Source organism: Cuculus canorus, chromosome Z (assembly GCF_017976375.1).
Source record: "Cuculus canorus isolate bCucCan1 chromosome Z, bCucCan1.pri, whole genome shotgun sequence".
Taxonomy (NCBI): Eukaryota; Metazoa; Chordata; class Aves; order Cuculiformes; family Cuculidae; genus Cuculus; species Cuculus canorus.
The window spans coordinates 62,112,193-62,125,700 of NC_071441.1; the positions used below are offsets into that span (position 1 = coordinate 62,112,193).

Sequence of the window (13,508 nt, forward strand, 5' to 3'; positions counted from 1 at the left end):
TCTTCCTGTTGCAAAGTGACCTCCAGAGTCTGAGAACTAGTTTCATTTCAATTTGTGTCAACGAAATACTTGACAAATTGCTCTATTTAGAGTCACATATATCCTGGATTTCAGTGCTGAGTATTGCTACCCTTCTGACAAAGATAAATCAGGCTGTAAGGTTTGCCCTGTATCTTCATGTCATGACTGCAATTACAGATAGGAGCCCAAAGTGCAGACTCTGAACAAAGCAGGATGCATCACAGTGACACACTATTTACTTTCATTACAAGCATCATACAACTTGAAGATTTTAGAAAAAGCTTTAAACAAAGCATGAGATCTATTGAAGGAAAACAAAACACACTGATTAGGTAAGTGTATATAGATTTTTTTCTGTAATTTTTCACTTTTTTCTATTTAAGTGAATAGCAGTTAGATGCACTGTCAGCTCAGTTTAGCATTGCGGTTATTGATTTAAGACCCTCATCATGACACACGGAACATTTCTGAAGGGAAGCCATGTCTTGGCTTCTTTTGTGACTCTGCAGGATTGTCCTGGGGGAGCCATAACCCAATCTTCTTCATTGACCAAAAAAGCCCAACAAAATTTGTGTACTGTTGATCTGAAGGGAAAGCCTTCATCATACAAATAATGAAATCATGTGCTTATGACTTGCTCTTCCATATGCTGCACTGATACAAGCCAATGTTTCTTGGAGCAGCTGCCACTTGTTCTTTCTCTCCTTGTTCTCAAATTATTTGAGCTTCACCTGTTCCTTTCTCAAATTAGCCCAAAACTGTTTTTCATTTCTAGGTTTATGCCAACAGTAGCAACTGTACCAACTGGTACCTATGCCTGAGATCAGGGAGCCATTCACTTCTGAAACAATGTGTTCTTAATTTCTTTGAACAGAATAAAAAGCTTACAAAATTAGTCCAAGTATTAAAAACAAAAAAGGAAAATTATTCCTGAACAATATACATGCAGTGTACAAACGGATAGTACCTTGTATCGCAGGAAAAACTATGTAATGTCAGCTCAAGAAAGTGAGTGATCAACCAAAACCACAGAAAACTGTCTCTGTTAAATAGCCTGTCGTTACATTAATTAGAAATGGTCTGACTCCAAAATCCTCAGTGAGACAGTAACAAAGTTGTTACAGTTTTCTAGTCCACATACTAACCTAAATTGAAATAATTCACTGAAGATCTTTTCCAATTGTTTTTATCATGTTAAGCTCTTACTGACTCTAAAATTATTAATAAACTTTACTTTGGCAACATCAACTTACGATTTATAGCAAATCATTATTTGGAATTGCAGTTAAGGTTTATTTTTACAAAGCTCTCTTATGCAGTAAAAGGAAGAATGCAGAAATATGCATTGGTTGCATGCTACAAACTGAAACCAAGAAAATAAATATTTTATACATATACTCTCACAATATACATGAAAAGAAAAGCATGCAGAATTTGTAACGTAGCTATACTTAGTCCAGCTACTTTTTTATAATTCTGATTATATTTACCGGTAGAGTACAATTTCTTCTCTTTTCTTTAAATGCCTACTCTTCCTTCTCTAAATCTGTTTTCTCTATAAAATGTTGTTATTCCACATTTCCATAACAATCACCTCCTGATCTGACATTCAGCAATGCAAGATGGTGGTCTCTAAAGCTTTCAATAAAGTTTTCTAATTCAGGTCTCACAAAAGTGGCGGAAAGCCCTCAGTCACCCTCACTTACTGTGTTCAGGGTGGGCTGAACACATCTTGATACTTGGAGTAAATCTTATCGGCTGAAAGTTACAAAAAGAGTTTAATTTCCATCTACCATTTATGATACAGCATAACTAAAAGTTCATCAGCCACAATTCAGATTATCTGTGACTTTAAGACATTTCCTAGAGTAAAATCTCTAATCAGCTCCCACAGATAACTATCAGTAGACAAGAAGAATAAGAAGTCCTCATTTATTCATATCTAAGCTCCATTGTTGTAAGAAGACCTATGAGTAAAATTTTCCATATGCTGCGTTTTAGGGACTGCCTCGTAGCTATTAGTAAAAAAGTATCCCTACAGCCTCTGAAGAACTGAGAGAGATCAGTGGTGAAATCCATGTCTTATTTAAAAGAAAACTTTTCAAAAATGCACAGCAAATCTTCAATATATTCCAATCCACCCTCTATAAGGACATTTTGAAAAATGTGAGTAACATTAAAAGTATTACTGCTGGTATAGCTTTACAGGGAAAAAAAACCACAGCCTCCACACAACCACGTTTTTTGCAAGGACAAGTGTCCTGCCTTCTCACATACAGCCATGGTAAATCAAAGCAGATTTCTATGCAGAAGGGGCTAGAAAGGAAAAGGAAGGAAAACTGAATTTAATGTCATGATTGCTTTAGGTTTTTTACCTGGGGTCTGAATTGAAGTTTTTCTTAAATTATATTGAAGTAAAATTAAGAAAAGGCAAGATGTCATAAGCAGGATCACTAATCAAACACAGACTAGATAATGTGCACCATGTCTCGCTCAATGGGAAGTAATTACTATAACATTAGCTTTGCAGTGTTTAAACAACCATTTCATTATATTTTTTCTACACTGATTAAATTTTCTCAGCATTTATAATGCATCATTACATCTGCTTTGTGCACAGATAATGCACAACATAGCTACTCATTAAAACTTCCTTGCTCTCCTCCATAATTTTTAATAAATCTAATTTGAATGATTTGCATAAAGTTTTAAAATGAATTGTTAGTCCTATATTAACACCATATCTTAGGTGTGAAATGAACATGCTACCACTTACGAAAAGCAGGTTTTTTTAAGTTTCAAGGCCTCGGGGAACTGCATATGCCAGAGATAAATAAAAGTCAGCTATAATCACAGTCCTCTGTATACTATAGCAACCCACAGCCAAGCATCGCTGTAGCATGGCGTGAACATATGACCTTACTGCCAGTCCCCTTGTTGCTATGACATTTTGTCTCATGGGTACAGTAATGGTGGAAAAAAAATCTCAGTCTTCTGGTTCATAATAAATTTAATGAATACGGAGGATATTTCAGAGAACAACTAAGGAAATAAACTGTTTAAATTGTATCAGTAAGTATTCTATATTCTCTCAGGCAAAATGCTACACTGACTATTAATTGAAGTGTTGTACAAGGTGGTTAATCTGAGCTGAATTTTTTGAGTCCAGGAAAAAAACCCTCTTCTTCTTTTTTAAAACTACCAAATGAAAACTTCTAGGTTGTTTCTTTGAATCGTTGTGGAGAAGACGATTTCTTCTAAATCTTGCCCTTGGTTTCACCATTACATGCAAGATTGTATCAAGAGAAAACAGAAATTTTTATTTATTTCTCTTTATCATTTTTTTTCATTATTTTTTCTTTCTTTTATCATTTTTTTTTTCTTATATGTCTTACTTTGTATGAATGAACATTATATCTTCTGTTTGAACAATAAAATTTGCTGCCAGAGATGACAGATCTGGAAGTCCTGAGGCGTCAGACTCCAAAGTGCACAATTATTGATTATCAGGAATTTGAAGCTCCATTCCCACTCACAAAGCATTGTAAAGTTTGGGAGGAACTTTGTGACCAGGATGTAAGTACTCTTCTATCTGTCTTAAGAACAAAATATCCATCTTCGTTCATCTATCCACAAGGAAGTAATAAAGCTTGACAAACCAGAAGGCTCAATCAAAGCCAAGTTCTGCTTGACTGACATTGATGTAAATCTAAAGGAACTTCTCTTTTGAGAGGGTTAAGCCAGTAGTATCCAAGATGAGGGTTTGCCCTGACAGAGTAGTATTTCTATTACTTCAGTCAGACTCACTGCAAAAATGGGGTGCTGAGGAAGATTTCCTTTCTAATAACTGCTCTTTAATTCTTTTACTTCTGCAGTGATCCAAAATTTGGCCTGTATGGAGGATCCAGGGAACTACAGGCCTGTCAGCTTGACCTTGTTGCTGAGAAAGGTGGGGGAGCAGATCGTGACTGCCATCATGCAGCACTCACAGAATGAAAAGGTGATAGGGCACAGTCTATATGGAACTCCTTCTGTGACCAGATGACCCAACTAGTGGATGAGGGAATGCCTATGGATGTTGCCTACCTAGACTTTAATGAAGCCTTTGACAAAATTTCATACAGCATTCTCCTGGAAAAACTGGCTGCTAATAGATTGAATGAGTATTCTCTTCACTGGGTAAAAAAATGGCTGAATTGCTGGGTCCAAGAGTCGTGGTGAATGGAGTTAAATCAAGTTAGTGGCCAGTCCCCAGGGCTCAGGACTCAGGGACAGTTCTTTTTAATATCTTTATCAACAACTTGGATGAGGGGATGGAGTGGTGCTTCAGTCAGTTTGCAGATGACACCAAGTTGTGTAGCTGTGTTGATCTGCTTGAGGGCAGAAGGCTCTGGAGAGGCACCTGGATAGGCTGGATAGAGGGACCAAGGCCAGCTGTATGGGCTTCAACAAGGCTCAGTGTCGGGACCTGCACCTGGATCACAACAACTCCATCAACGCTACAGGCTTGGGGATGAATGGCTGGAAAGCTGCCTTGTGCAAAAGGACCTGGAGGTGTTGGTCGATAACCAGCTGAGTATGAGCCAGCAGTGTGCCCAGGTGACCAAGGTCAACAGTATCCTGGCTTGTATAGTGTGGCCAGCAGGAAGAGGGGGATAATCATGGCCCTGTACTCAGCACTGGGGAGGGATCACCTTGAATCCTGTCTTCAGTTTTGGGCCGCTCAATCCAAGAAGGACATTGAGGGGCTGGAGTATGTCCAGAGAGGGGCAACAACGTTGGTGAAGGATCCAGAGATCAACCATAATGTGGAAGAGCCGAGGAAACTGGGATTGTTCAGCCTGGACAAAAGAAGGTTGAAGGGAGACCTTATCGCTCTTTACAACTATCTGAAAGGAGGTTGTAGCAAGGTGGGTGCTGATGTCTTCTCCAGAGTAAAAAGTGATAGGATGAAAGGAAATGGTTACAAGTTCTGGCAGGGGAGGTTTAGACCAGATATTAGGAAAAATTACTTCACCAGAAAGATTGTGAAGTATCAGAACAGGCTACCCAGGAAGGTGGTTGAGTCACCATTCCTCCGGATATTTAAAGGACATGTAGATTTGGTGCTTAGGGACATTAGTTAAGGGGTAGAGTTGGCAGTACTAGGTTAAGAGTAAGACTCAATGATCTTAAGGGTCTTTTCCAACCTAAACAGTTCTGTGATTCTATGAAAATTATCACATTGTTACTGTCACATACTTCCAAAACTGTTTGAGTCAGCATATTGTATTACCCCAGACAGAATGTGAATAGTGGATTATATTGTAAGTGTAGCTGTGCAAACAGGTGGTAGCTCTCAAGGGTTAATCTTATTCTACAAAACCGAGGTGAGAAAGTGATGAAGTTATTTTTGTATCTTATTTAAAAGATGACTGTGTGCAAATGAATCATGACTAGTAATGAACTTTTGCACTGGGCAATATTTTATTTCTTCTCTAAAAGCATGCTGGTTTCTCTTTTAAAAGAAAACCCTCACAGTGTACTTTCCTTCTGTGTGCAAGCTGATCTATGCTAGACTCATTTGTGCTTGCTTGATAGACATTTCACCATAGGAAATGAAAAGTTATCTTTCTACTCTTGCTATCAATATTTTCTCTTCAGAAAAATGAAAGATCTCTCTGTGGAGCAAATTATAACTTGTCCTCTGCTCAAAGAAAATGTGTCTGGATGGAAATTATTCTTTGATAGGAATTAAACAACACCATTTTAATAAATGTAAGTGATCTATAGTAACTAGATTGCAATAAAAGTTTTACTCTAGACATGAAAGCCTAGCATCAGTCTCAGCCTTATGGGCATGCTGCCAATAATTGCTCCTTGGCGATCTCTGTCTCAGGAAAGATCACTTCTCTGTCCTCACTTATTTCTGTAGACAGAAGTTCTTGAAGTCCTGCTGTATTTATACACAACAATACTATTTCAAAAGAAAGCACTGGCCTGTGATCAAAGAGAATAAATACTCCCTTTTCCTTCTTCTCCCTCAGAGAGGCCACATTATTTGAAGTTTTCCAAGTAAGCCAAATACAAACGAAAAAGAATCAAAAGATTGTAAAGGAACCGCCTTTCAATAGCTTGACATGAGAAAAGAATTGGAAAAGATAAGAAAAACACCAGAGAACAACATCTGTCTTAAAACTCAGAACCACTCTATAGTGCAATAATGAAATAAACTTTTCATATCCTTTCACTAGACACAATTAGAAGTTTCTGTACAATTAGAAGCCACCTTCGGAAATCTGTACTCCTCTCTGTCTTCAGCTGCCAGAAATCCTCAGGCAGAAAGCAAGAATCTTAACGGCCAAGGAAACCACAGGACTTTCATCCTGCAGAACGTGAGACCAGGTCCTTTAGAGGTGAACAGCACAACTCTCCAGGCAATATTACCCTCTCTTTGTAAACAGAAATCAGTGCCCCACAGCCCATTTAAACTTTCCAGTAAACTTATTATATATTTTTCACTTTATTTTCACTTTATTTTCTGTTAAAACCCTTTTGTTTGACTTTAAACATAGAAAACCTATCCATCTTATCAAAAAGATTAACAGCTGTTTTGTTGTGCAGATTGACCCATTCTTCAGACCCATTCTTCTTCTAATAGACATCACTTCTCCTTTTCCCACTTACTGTCCTCAAGGTTTTCCTCTTGCATAATAGTTTTTGACATTATTTTGTCTTCTGTCACATAGATAGGCCAAGGAGATTAAACCAAATGTCCAAGAACATGGACTTCACTTAACTGAGCAGAAGCTGCATGGGTTTGGTACATCAGTGCGCAGATCTTATCAAATAGTTCAGGCTGTGGTTGTAAAAATGTGCAATGTTTGCTCCTACGGAAAGATATCTTTCATCACTCCAAACATCTTCATTCCTTTGAAAATAAAAGAAGAGTTAATGGTAATTGCTACTTGGCACATTCAGGCTAACTTGCGCAAGAAGAAAGGGCAGTTGCAAGGGACCGGCGGCAGGGGACCAACACAAGGAGTCCTCAGTGTGTGTGTGAAGTAGCATCTACTGCTGTTCCTGTTTTTCCCAGACTCTGGAAGCAGCAAGGGTCTCCCCAGGTGCTGAAGTCCCATCTCTGCTTCCTCCCTCAGCAGCTGTAGCCCAACAAGTTGTGACCCCTTCAAAGTTTTGGGCAGTAAAATTCAACTCTGATTCAATTTCTATAAAATTAATCTCTGACTCAAGCTTAAACAAGGATACTGAAAACTTTATAAAACAAAAACTTAGGCCAGCCAACAAGTCAAGTGTGACTGCAAACAGTCCACTGGTCACTTGGCAGGAATAATGCAGCATTGTGAAGAGATGTAGCAAGCACAGGCCAGATTAAGCTCCCTCACTTAGGGGAATCAGCAGGTGGCATTCTACAAAGACCTCATCTCTACTTGCAGGCTGCTCTTTGGAGTTAGGCTAGAAAATAATATTAAAAAATTTTATATATAATATATATATGAATGTTATACTATTGTTCTATTCTGTTAAAGGGAACAGAAATAAAAATAGAATTTGGGGCAGAGACAGCGGCACATTCTGGCAGCAAGCATACTCATTTCTTTCTGAAAGATAATACTATGCGTCAAGATCTATCCCACAAAAGGTTTCATATGCTGTTGTTCAACTTGCTCACATTCAAGCTGAAAAGATCAGAAATTGTTTTCTAGTGGACTCAGAGCCAGAAATCATTCTTTCTATCCAGGTTGCTGTAAGAATGAAAAAGATTAGCAAGGATAACAAGGCAATAAAAAAATTTTGGTGTAACAAGGACACTTGGAAAGAGATGTGAGTAGAAGCAGTGTTCACAATACAAATGCGACACAGCCTACCAAACAACTTCAGCAGACTGACAGGAAAAAATAATTTCGTATAATAAGCTGCATTCCTAATAATTCCCCCAACTTGATCTCAGGAAATGCAGCAAACAAAACATTGATCTGATACACTCCTCTGATACCCCATTTTAAATATTATCACTTCTAAAGCAAGCCCTTGTGAAAATTTTCAAACTAGTGTCAGGTACCGCTACTAAAAAGTAAGGCTACCCATAGCACAGAGCTTATATCATGATCAACAAATTATTCCACCAGTTGGTCCTTCTGTGTCCAGATTCTCTCAAATTCCTGTATGAGAAGGCAATATTCACTGGCTTGTGATAAGTTTTACTGTCTGTGTACGGAGCTTAGGTGTAGAAACCTGCAGGCAACCTGCAGCACACACTGACTAAGCGCGTGGCACTGAATGTCACTCTTTCAGAACTCACAAAGTGACATCCTCAGTGTTACCACAGTACAAATACTGAGTAACTACAGGGAGACACAAAATTTAGAATTTTATGCCACAGCTTTTACACCACAGACTTTGGCCCAGACCCTTCATATCTGTTTGATTTCATTTCCTTTGTGAGAGAAGGATAGCTGTTTCTACACATGTAAATGGAAATCATTCTCCCAGTATCAGTGTCTGGGGAATTGCAGACCTTGCTCATATAGTATTTCTGAAGTACACTGTGCAGGCCAAAGTTCCTTTATTTTAAATAAAGATACTAGCAAGCAGCCAGAGATATCTAGTAGTACACCCTGATGTATATGGAAACTGATTGGATGTTGCCTTAGATCGTAGGGGCTGGTGCTGGAAAAAAAACTTTTCCAAATAGAAAGTCACTCGACTGCTCAATTAAATCAAGCTCTATCACCTCATCCCTGAAGCTGGACTGGAGCTCCCCTGGAACAGACCAGAAAGTCAGCACTGAAAGCCATTCATTTTCTTAAGCTCCTCAAAATATCTGGATAAAATCACTGAACCCTTTATGCCATGGCACCTCTTTCTAACAAAAGAACAGTATGTAATCTTATCTGCCTATCAGAAGCATGCAGTGTCCACATCTATAACTATCTCAAACTCAGTTGATATTCCTTACTTTTCCTATCCATTGTACTGTCTTAAAAAATATAGAGCACAAATTTTATTTGGTAACATTAAAAGGACTAAAACTCAGAAGAAGGAAAAAAACATTTCAACAAAATATATTACCTCCAATGGCCATAGAGATACTAGACATATTAGGTTATGACAGACTAACTTGATTACTTCTGTTTATCCCATTTTTGGTTTCATCCATTTCTACTGATGTCCATGGCATACACCTTTGTTTGAAGCTTTAGGGCATGAAGAAGTCATGAGGTCTTCTAACCAGAACGCTTTCCACAGTTAGGCTATTTCTCTTCAGCGAAACATGTCAGAATTTACATGCATTTTCCTTCCCTCTTCCTGAGTATCATGGGAAAAGAAAAAAAGCTAGTTGAAAATCTACATCTAATCACTCTGACAGCTGCTTGCAGAGAAGTTTTCCCATTTACCATGGACTACATTTTTTTTCAGGTTAGTGAACAAGTGTAATGTTACTTTGCACATTCCTTAAAGCAATCTCTCTGTTTTAAAGGAATTGAAACACTATAATATATAAGAACAAAATGAAAACTTAAACTTGTAAAGAACTAATAACATTGTTTGCAAATACATAAATTCAATACTGAAGTTTATCCAAGTGGTTTATTTTGTTTGCTATACAACATGATCTAGAGAGCAGAACATGTTATCCTATCACAATCTTTTTCTTCTCAAGACATTTTCTGCAGACCTGCATACCTTTGCGGACCTCCTTAGAGACAGGTTACTGGAGCTGACATGTGTACTTAAAGCTCTGTTAATATGAAGATATGCAGGATTAGAATCTTAAAATCCAAATTGTGAGGAAAAATCTACATAGTTATGAATAGAATTGAACAAAAAGAAAAACAGAAAAAGACAAGCACAAAGTATGCTGCTAAACTTTCATTTATTTAAAAATAAAATGAAAATAGCAGAGTTATTTGCTGGTTTTGGAGGACTTTGGTTTAAATCAGCCTTTTGGAATCTGGTCTTGCCACCATTTTGGAAGTTCAAAGGTCAACTTGCTTTACCTGGGGTTTGTTTGTTTGTTTGTTTTGAACATTGGTATGCAGTCTTCCTCCTTAAATTAATCTCTCCACTATAATGCAGTACCACACAACATCGTCCCACTTTTCCTCCGGTCCTTCCCTAGCATCCTCACCTCCCTTTGTTGGGCTTCAGTAGTTTCTCTATCTAAAGTCCAGATCAACATCTACCAGAACTGCAAGAACTCGCTTCAGCACAACGAAAGGTAGGGAATAGGAGCAGGAAACAATCATGCCACAATACAAACTAGAGCTCAGGTACTCAGAAAATTTGTAATTTGGAGATTCCATCTGGACGTAGCCTCCCAGACTTCTGGCACATGTCTTTCATGGTATTTTTGTGTGATGCTGAAAGAGCTGATGACTACAGTAGGATGAATTGCTCTATGTGCATGGCTTAAACAGGAGGCAACCACAGGTTATCAGATATCTCACATTGCCCCAATCCAAATAACATCACAAGCTACAGCAGGTCTCTATGGAAATGAGTTGATTCTTATGGAGGTAGCTCTGTTTATGAGCTGCAAAATGTTTTGAATCAGATGTCTGCTATTTAAATCTGTTACTTCTGGCAAGACTTTTGAATGATACCTCAGGGAGCAGTTCTGGACAAGAACGGGAATGGTCTATAAAAGTTTACAAGAGGTCATTCTCTAAACATATCCTAGGCTGCACTTGATCATTTCATACATTTTCACTAATGCATGACTTCCTCATGAAACCAGAAATTTGTCAGCTCTTCATTTTATTTTTTCCACTTGACGTCCTCTTTTAAACAGGGACTGGAAAGTCTCAGGCATTTTGGACAGCAGAACAAAAACTCATTGGAGGTCTGCTCCTTTTCACATCGCTGGCAGAGTACCCACAAAAAAAAAAGCTTAGATTTGTTCATTTTTAAATTCATGTGTGTGTAGCATGATCTAGAAGAAACTAACAATAACTGGGAATTCCTTTCTGCAAGCAAGAGGTCAATCACAGGTGACATCGGAGTCAGCAGTCATCAACATGAGCAGATGCTGGAGATAAGACAGAACTGAGAGTCATTGGATTCACTAACCTGTGCATCTCAAATATGTCAATTTCATTTCTTAGAGTGTCTTACTTGCCAAAACAGCAAGTCCTAGCAGGAAGCAGGGACAGGCCTCAGCACAGGTAATATCTTGAGGTCAGCAGGAGCCTTAACAGACCTCTGAAACAAGTTGAGTGATATGAAGCCAGTGAGCAAAGAGGAGTGGTATTTATCCACACAAATGGTAGAATTAAAGTTTTTGGAAATCACACTACAAGAAATTCTTCACTCTTCACATCCCAGATTTCATAGCCATAGGACACAGCACGTGCTACAAAATAAGCTCCTAGAATGGCTCCAGGCTCCAAAACAGGCATTAATGTCAGTAGCATTCACAGTGGAAAGCCCAAGTCTTATAGGGTAGCCATAAAACAGCAGATGAGAAAAAAATGCCAAATAGACTGAGAAACTATATGACTTTTCAGAAATATATCAACTATATCAGAAATAACTGCTTAAAATAGGTTCAAATAGTAACATTTGAGTTACTGGTACCATACACAACTCTTGTTCTGTCAGAAATTACAGGTTAAAATGAGGTGATCGGCTAAGCATCATATTCTTCCTTCTTCCAGTATCACAAACAGCAGATTATGGCATTCTCCTGTCTCCTCCTTCTCTGCCTTTAGATTGCAGTCTTTCTTTGCTTATTTATATCTACCAGTCAAAGACCTGAAAGTTTTGGGAAGGAGCATAAAATCCGTCAAACAGTGCCAGGAATGCAACACATGATCTCACATAGATACATCATTAGTTTTTCTGCAAACTGACTAAGGTAACAAGACAGAAATATACTTTTTGTGCACATGTGACACACTGCACCACCTTTCAAAACTACAGAGCAAAACCACCAAATCAATACAGCAGTTCACCGAGATCTTGAACCTGCGCCTTGGAAATTAATGGAAGTTTTGCCACTGACTTCAGTGGTATGAAGGTATACCCTGGTAATATCTTAAGCTTCACAAAATCGTGCAAGAAATGCTACAGTCAAGTATCAGGAAACCAATTTAATAAGTCAGTATATCCCTCAGGTACAATATACTGCTCAAATATCAAATCCTCTGCCTTAAAAAGATAAGAGTCTACAACAGGAATCACAGAACTATCATGCCTGTGGAGTAAGACAGGCGAAAAGAAAGAAGTTTCAACAAGTCAAAAGCTGTTTCGTTGTAGGAAATGTGTTGAAACATAAACATCTACGTTAACCTCTAAAACAGTAAATTCATGTTGCTAGTCAGAAAGTAGGTCATATTCTTTACTAATTTTGCACTACTTTTGCTCTAGGAACAAGACTCATAAATACATATACATATGTAAATCACTAAAACACAAACTAAGATGCTCTAATTCTGCATCGCTGATTGAAACTAACACTCGTGCTTCATCAGATGCAGAATATTTGTTATTTAGTCTAATTTTAAGACCATTTTCACAATTCTCGCTGAGGAATTAGAATTATTCTTTACATTTGCATGTCAGAACTTCAGAGCAAAAGTCAGGTACGTGGGCAAGGACACAAGTATTTCAAACCACTTCCGTCAAAACCTGATTTTGGAGCAGTCTCCTAGAATTGGTCATTCCCACCAACAACCACATTTATAACTCTTCATTGTCCACAAGGCTAAGACTGATAAATACACTGAAAAGGTCATGGCCTGTAGCAATTACTAAAGGGATGCTACAAAAGACCACAAGTAATAAGTCATGCAGGAAAAATTTACTCATTAGTCTTAACACTTTCACAGTTCTTCTTTGCAAAAAGGCAAGGTTCCTTGATGGAACTGAGGATGGCCCTGTCTAGCTAACAATTTCAATATCTTTTTAATGTCTTCTACTGAGACACACTCATCAATGCATTTTCGTTGTTAAGTTGAGGCTTTTATAAGTACAGCGCAAAAGAGGACAAGAATTTGAACAATGTGTTACACAGATCCATTTCAGCATGATAATTACCTGGCATTTCCAAACATAACAATTGCATATAGTGTGTGTGACACCACTTCCAGCGCCTCTGACAATCTTCTAAGCATATGGGATGCCACAAGTAACATGGCCCTTGTTTTGTCAGCAGTTTTAATTAATTCATTTACCTTATCATTGCAACCATACCACTGCACATGTAATGTTACAAATAGAGCTAAATTGTTTTTCTTCTTTGTATTTTCCCTTACCTACAAGAAAATAAAAACAGAGATATGCCTTTGGTGTAAGGTTTAAATCCACAAATGAGTACAATAAATATACTTAATGCATCTGTTGTCTCTTGCAGTAAGGCATGAGTATTGGAAATTCATCTTGGATACAGACTGTCTTTTTACAATAGGAAGTGTATTTAGAAATCAAGTATGGGGAACATCAACTTACCTCACAAGATAGAATGATGGGAATATCTATTTTGCTGG

At 37.9% G+C, this 13,508-nt stretch overlaps 1 protein-coding gene across 4 annotated transcripts in view; it reads right to left on the reverse strand.

The window, feature by feature from the left end:
• Positions 1-13,508, reverse strand: part of DTWD2 (DTW domain containing 2) — a 225,684-nt gene that overhangs the window by 96,735 nt on the left and 115,441 nt on the right. Inside the window, exon 7 of one of the 4 annotated variants that reach the window (XM_054054133.1) lies at positions 6,911-6,931. The exons of 2 other annotated variants lie outside the window; for them this stretch is intronic. In XM_054054133.1, coding sequence (XP_053910108.1) covers positions 6,926-6,931 — 6 coding nt within the window. In that variant the 3' untranslated portion in view covers positions 6,911-6,925. Of the gene's footprint in view, positions 1-6,910; positions 6,932-9,267; positions 9,328-13,508 lie in introns of those variants that run through there. One more of the 4 variants, XM_054054130.1, reaches the window with a different exon arrangement.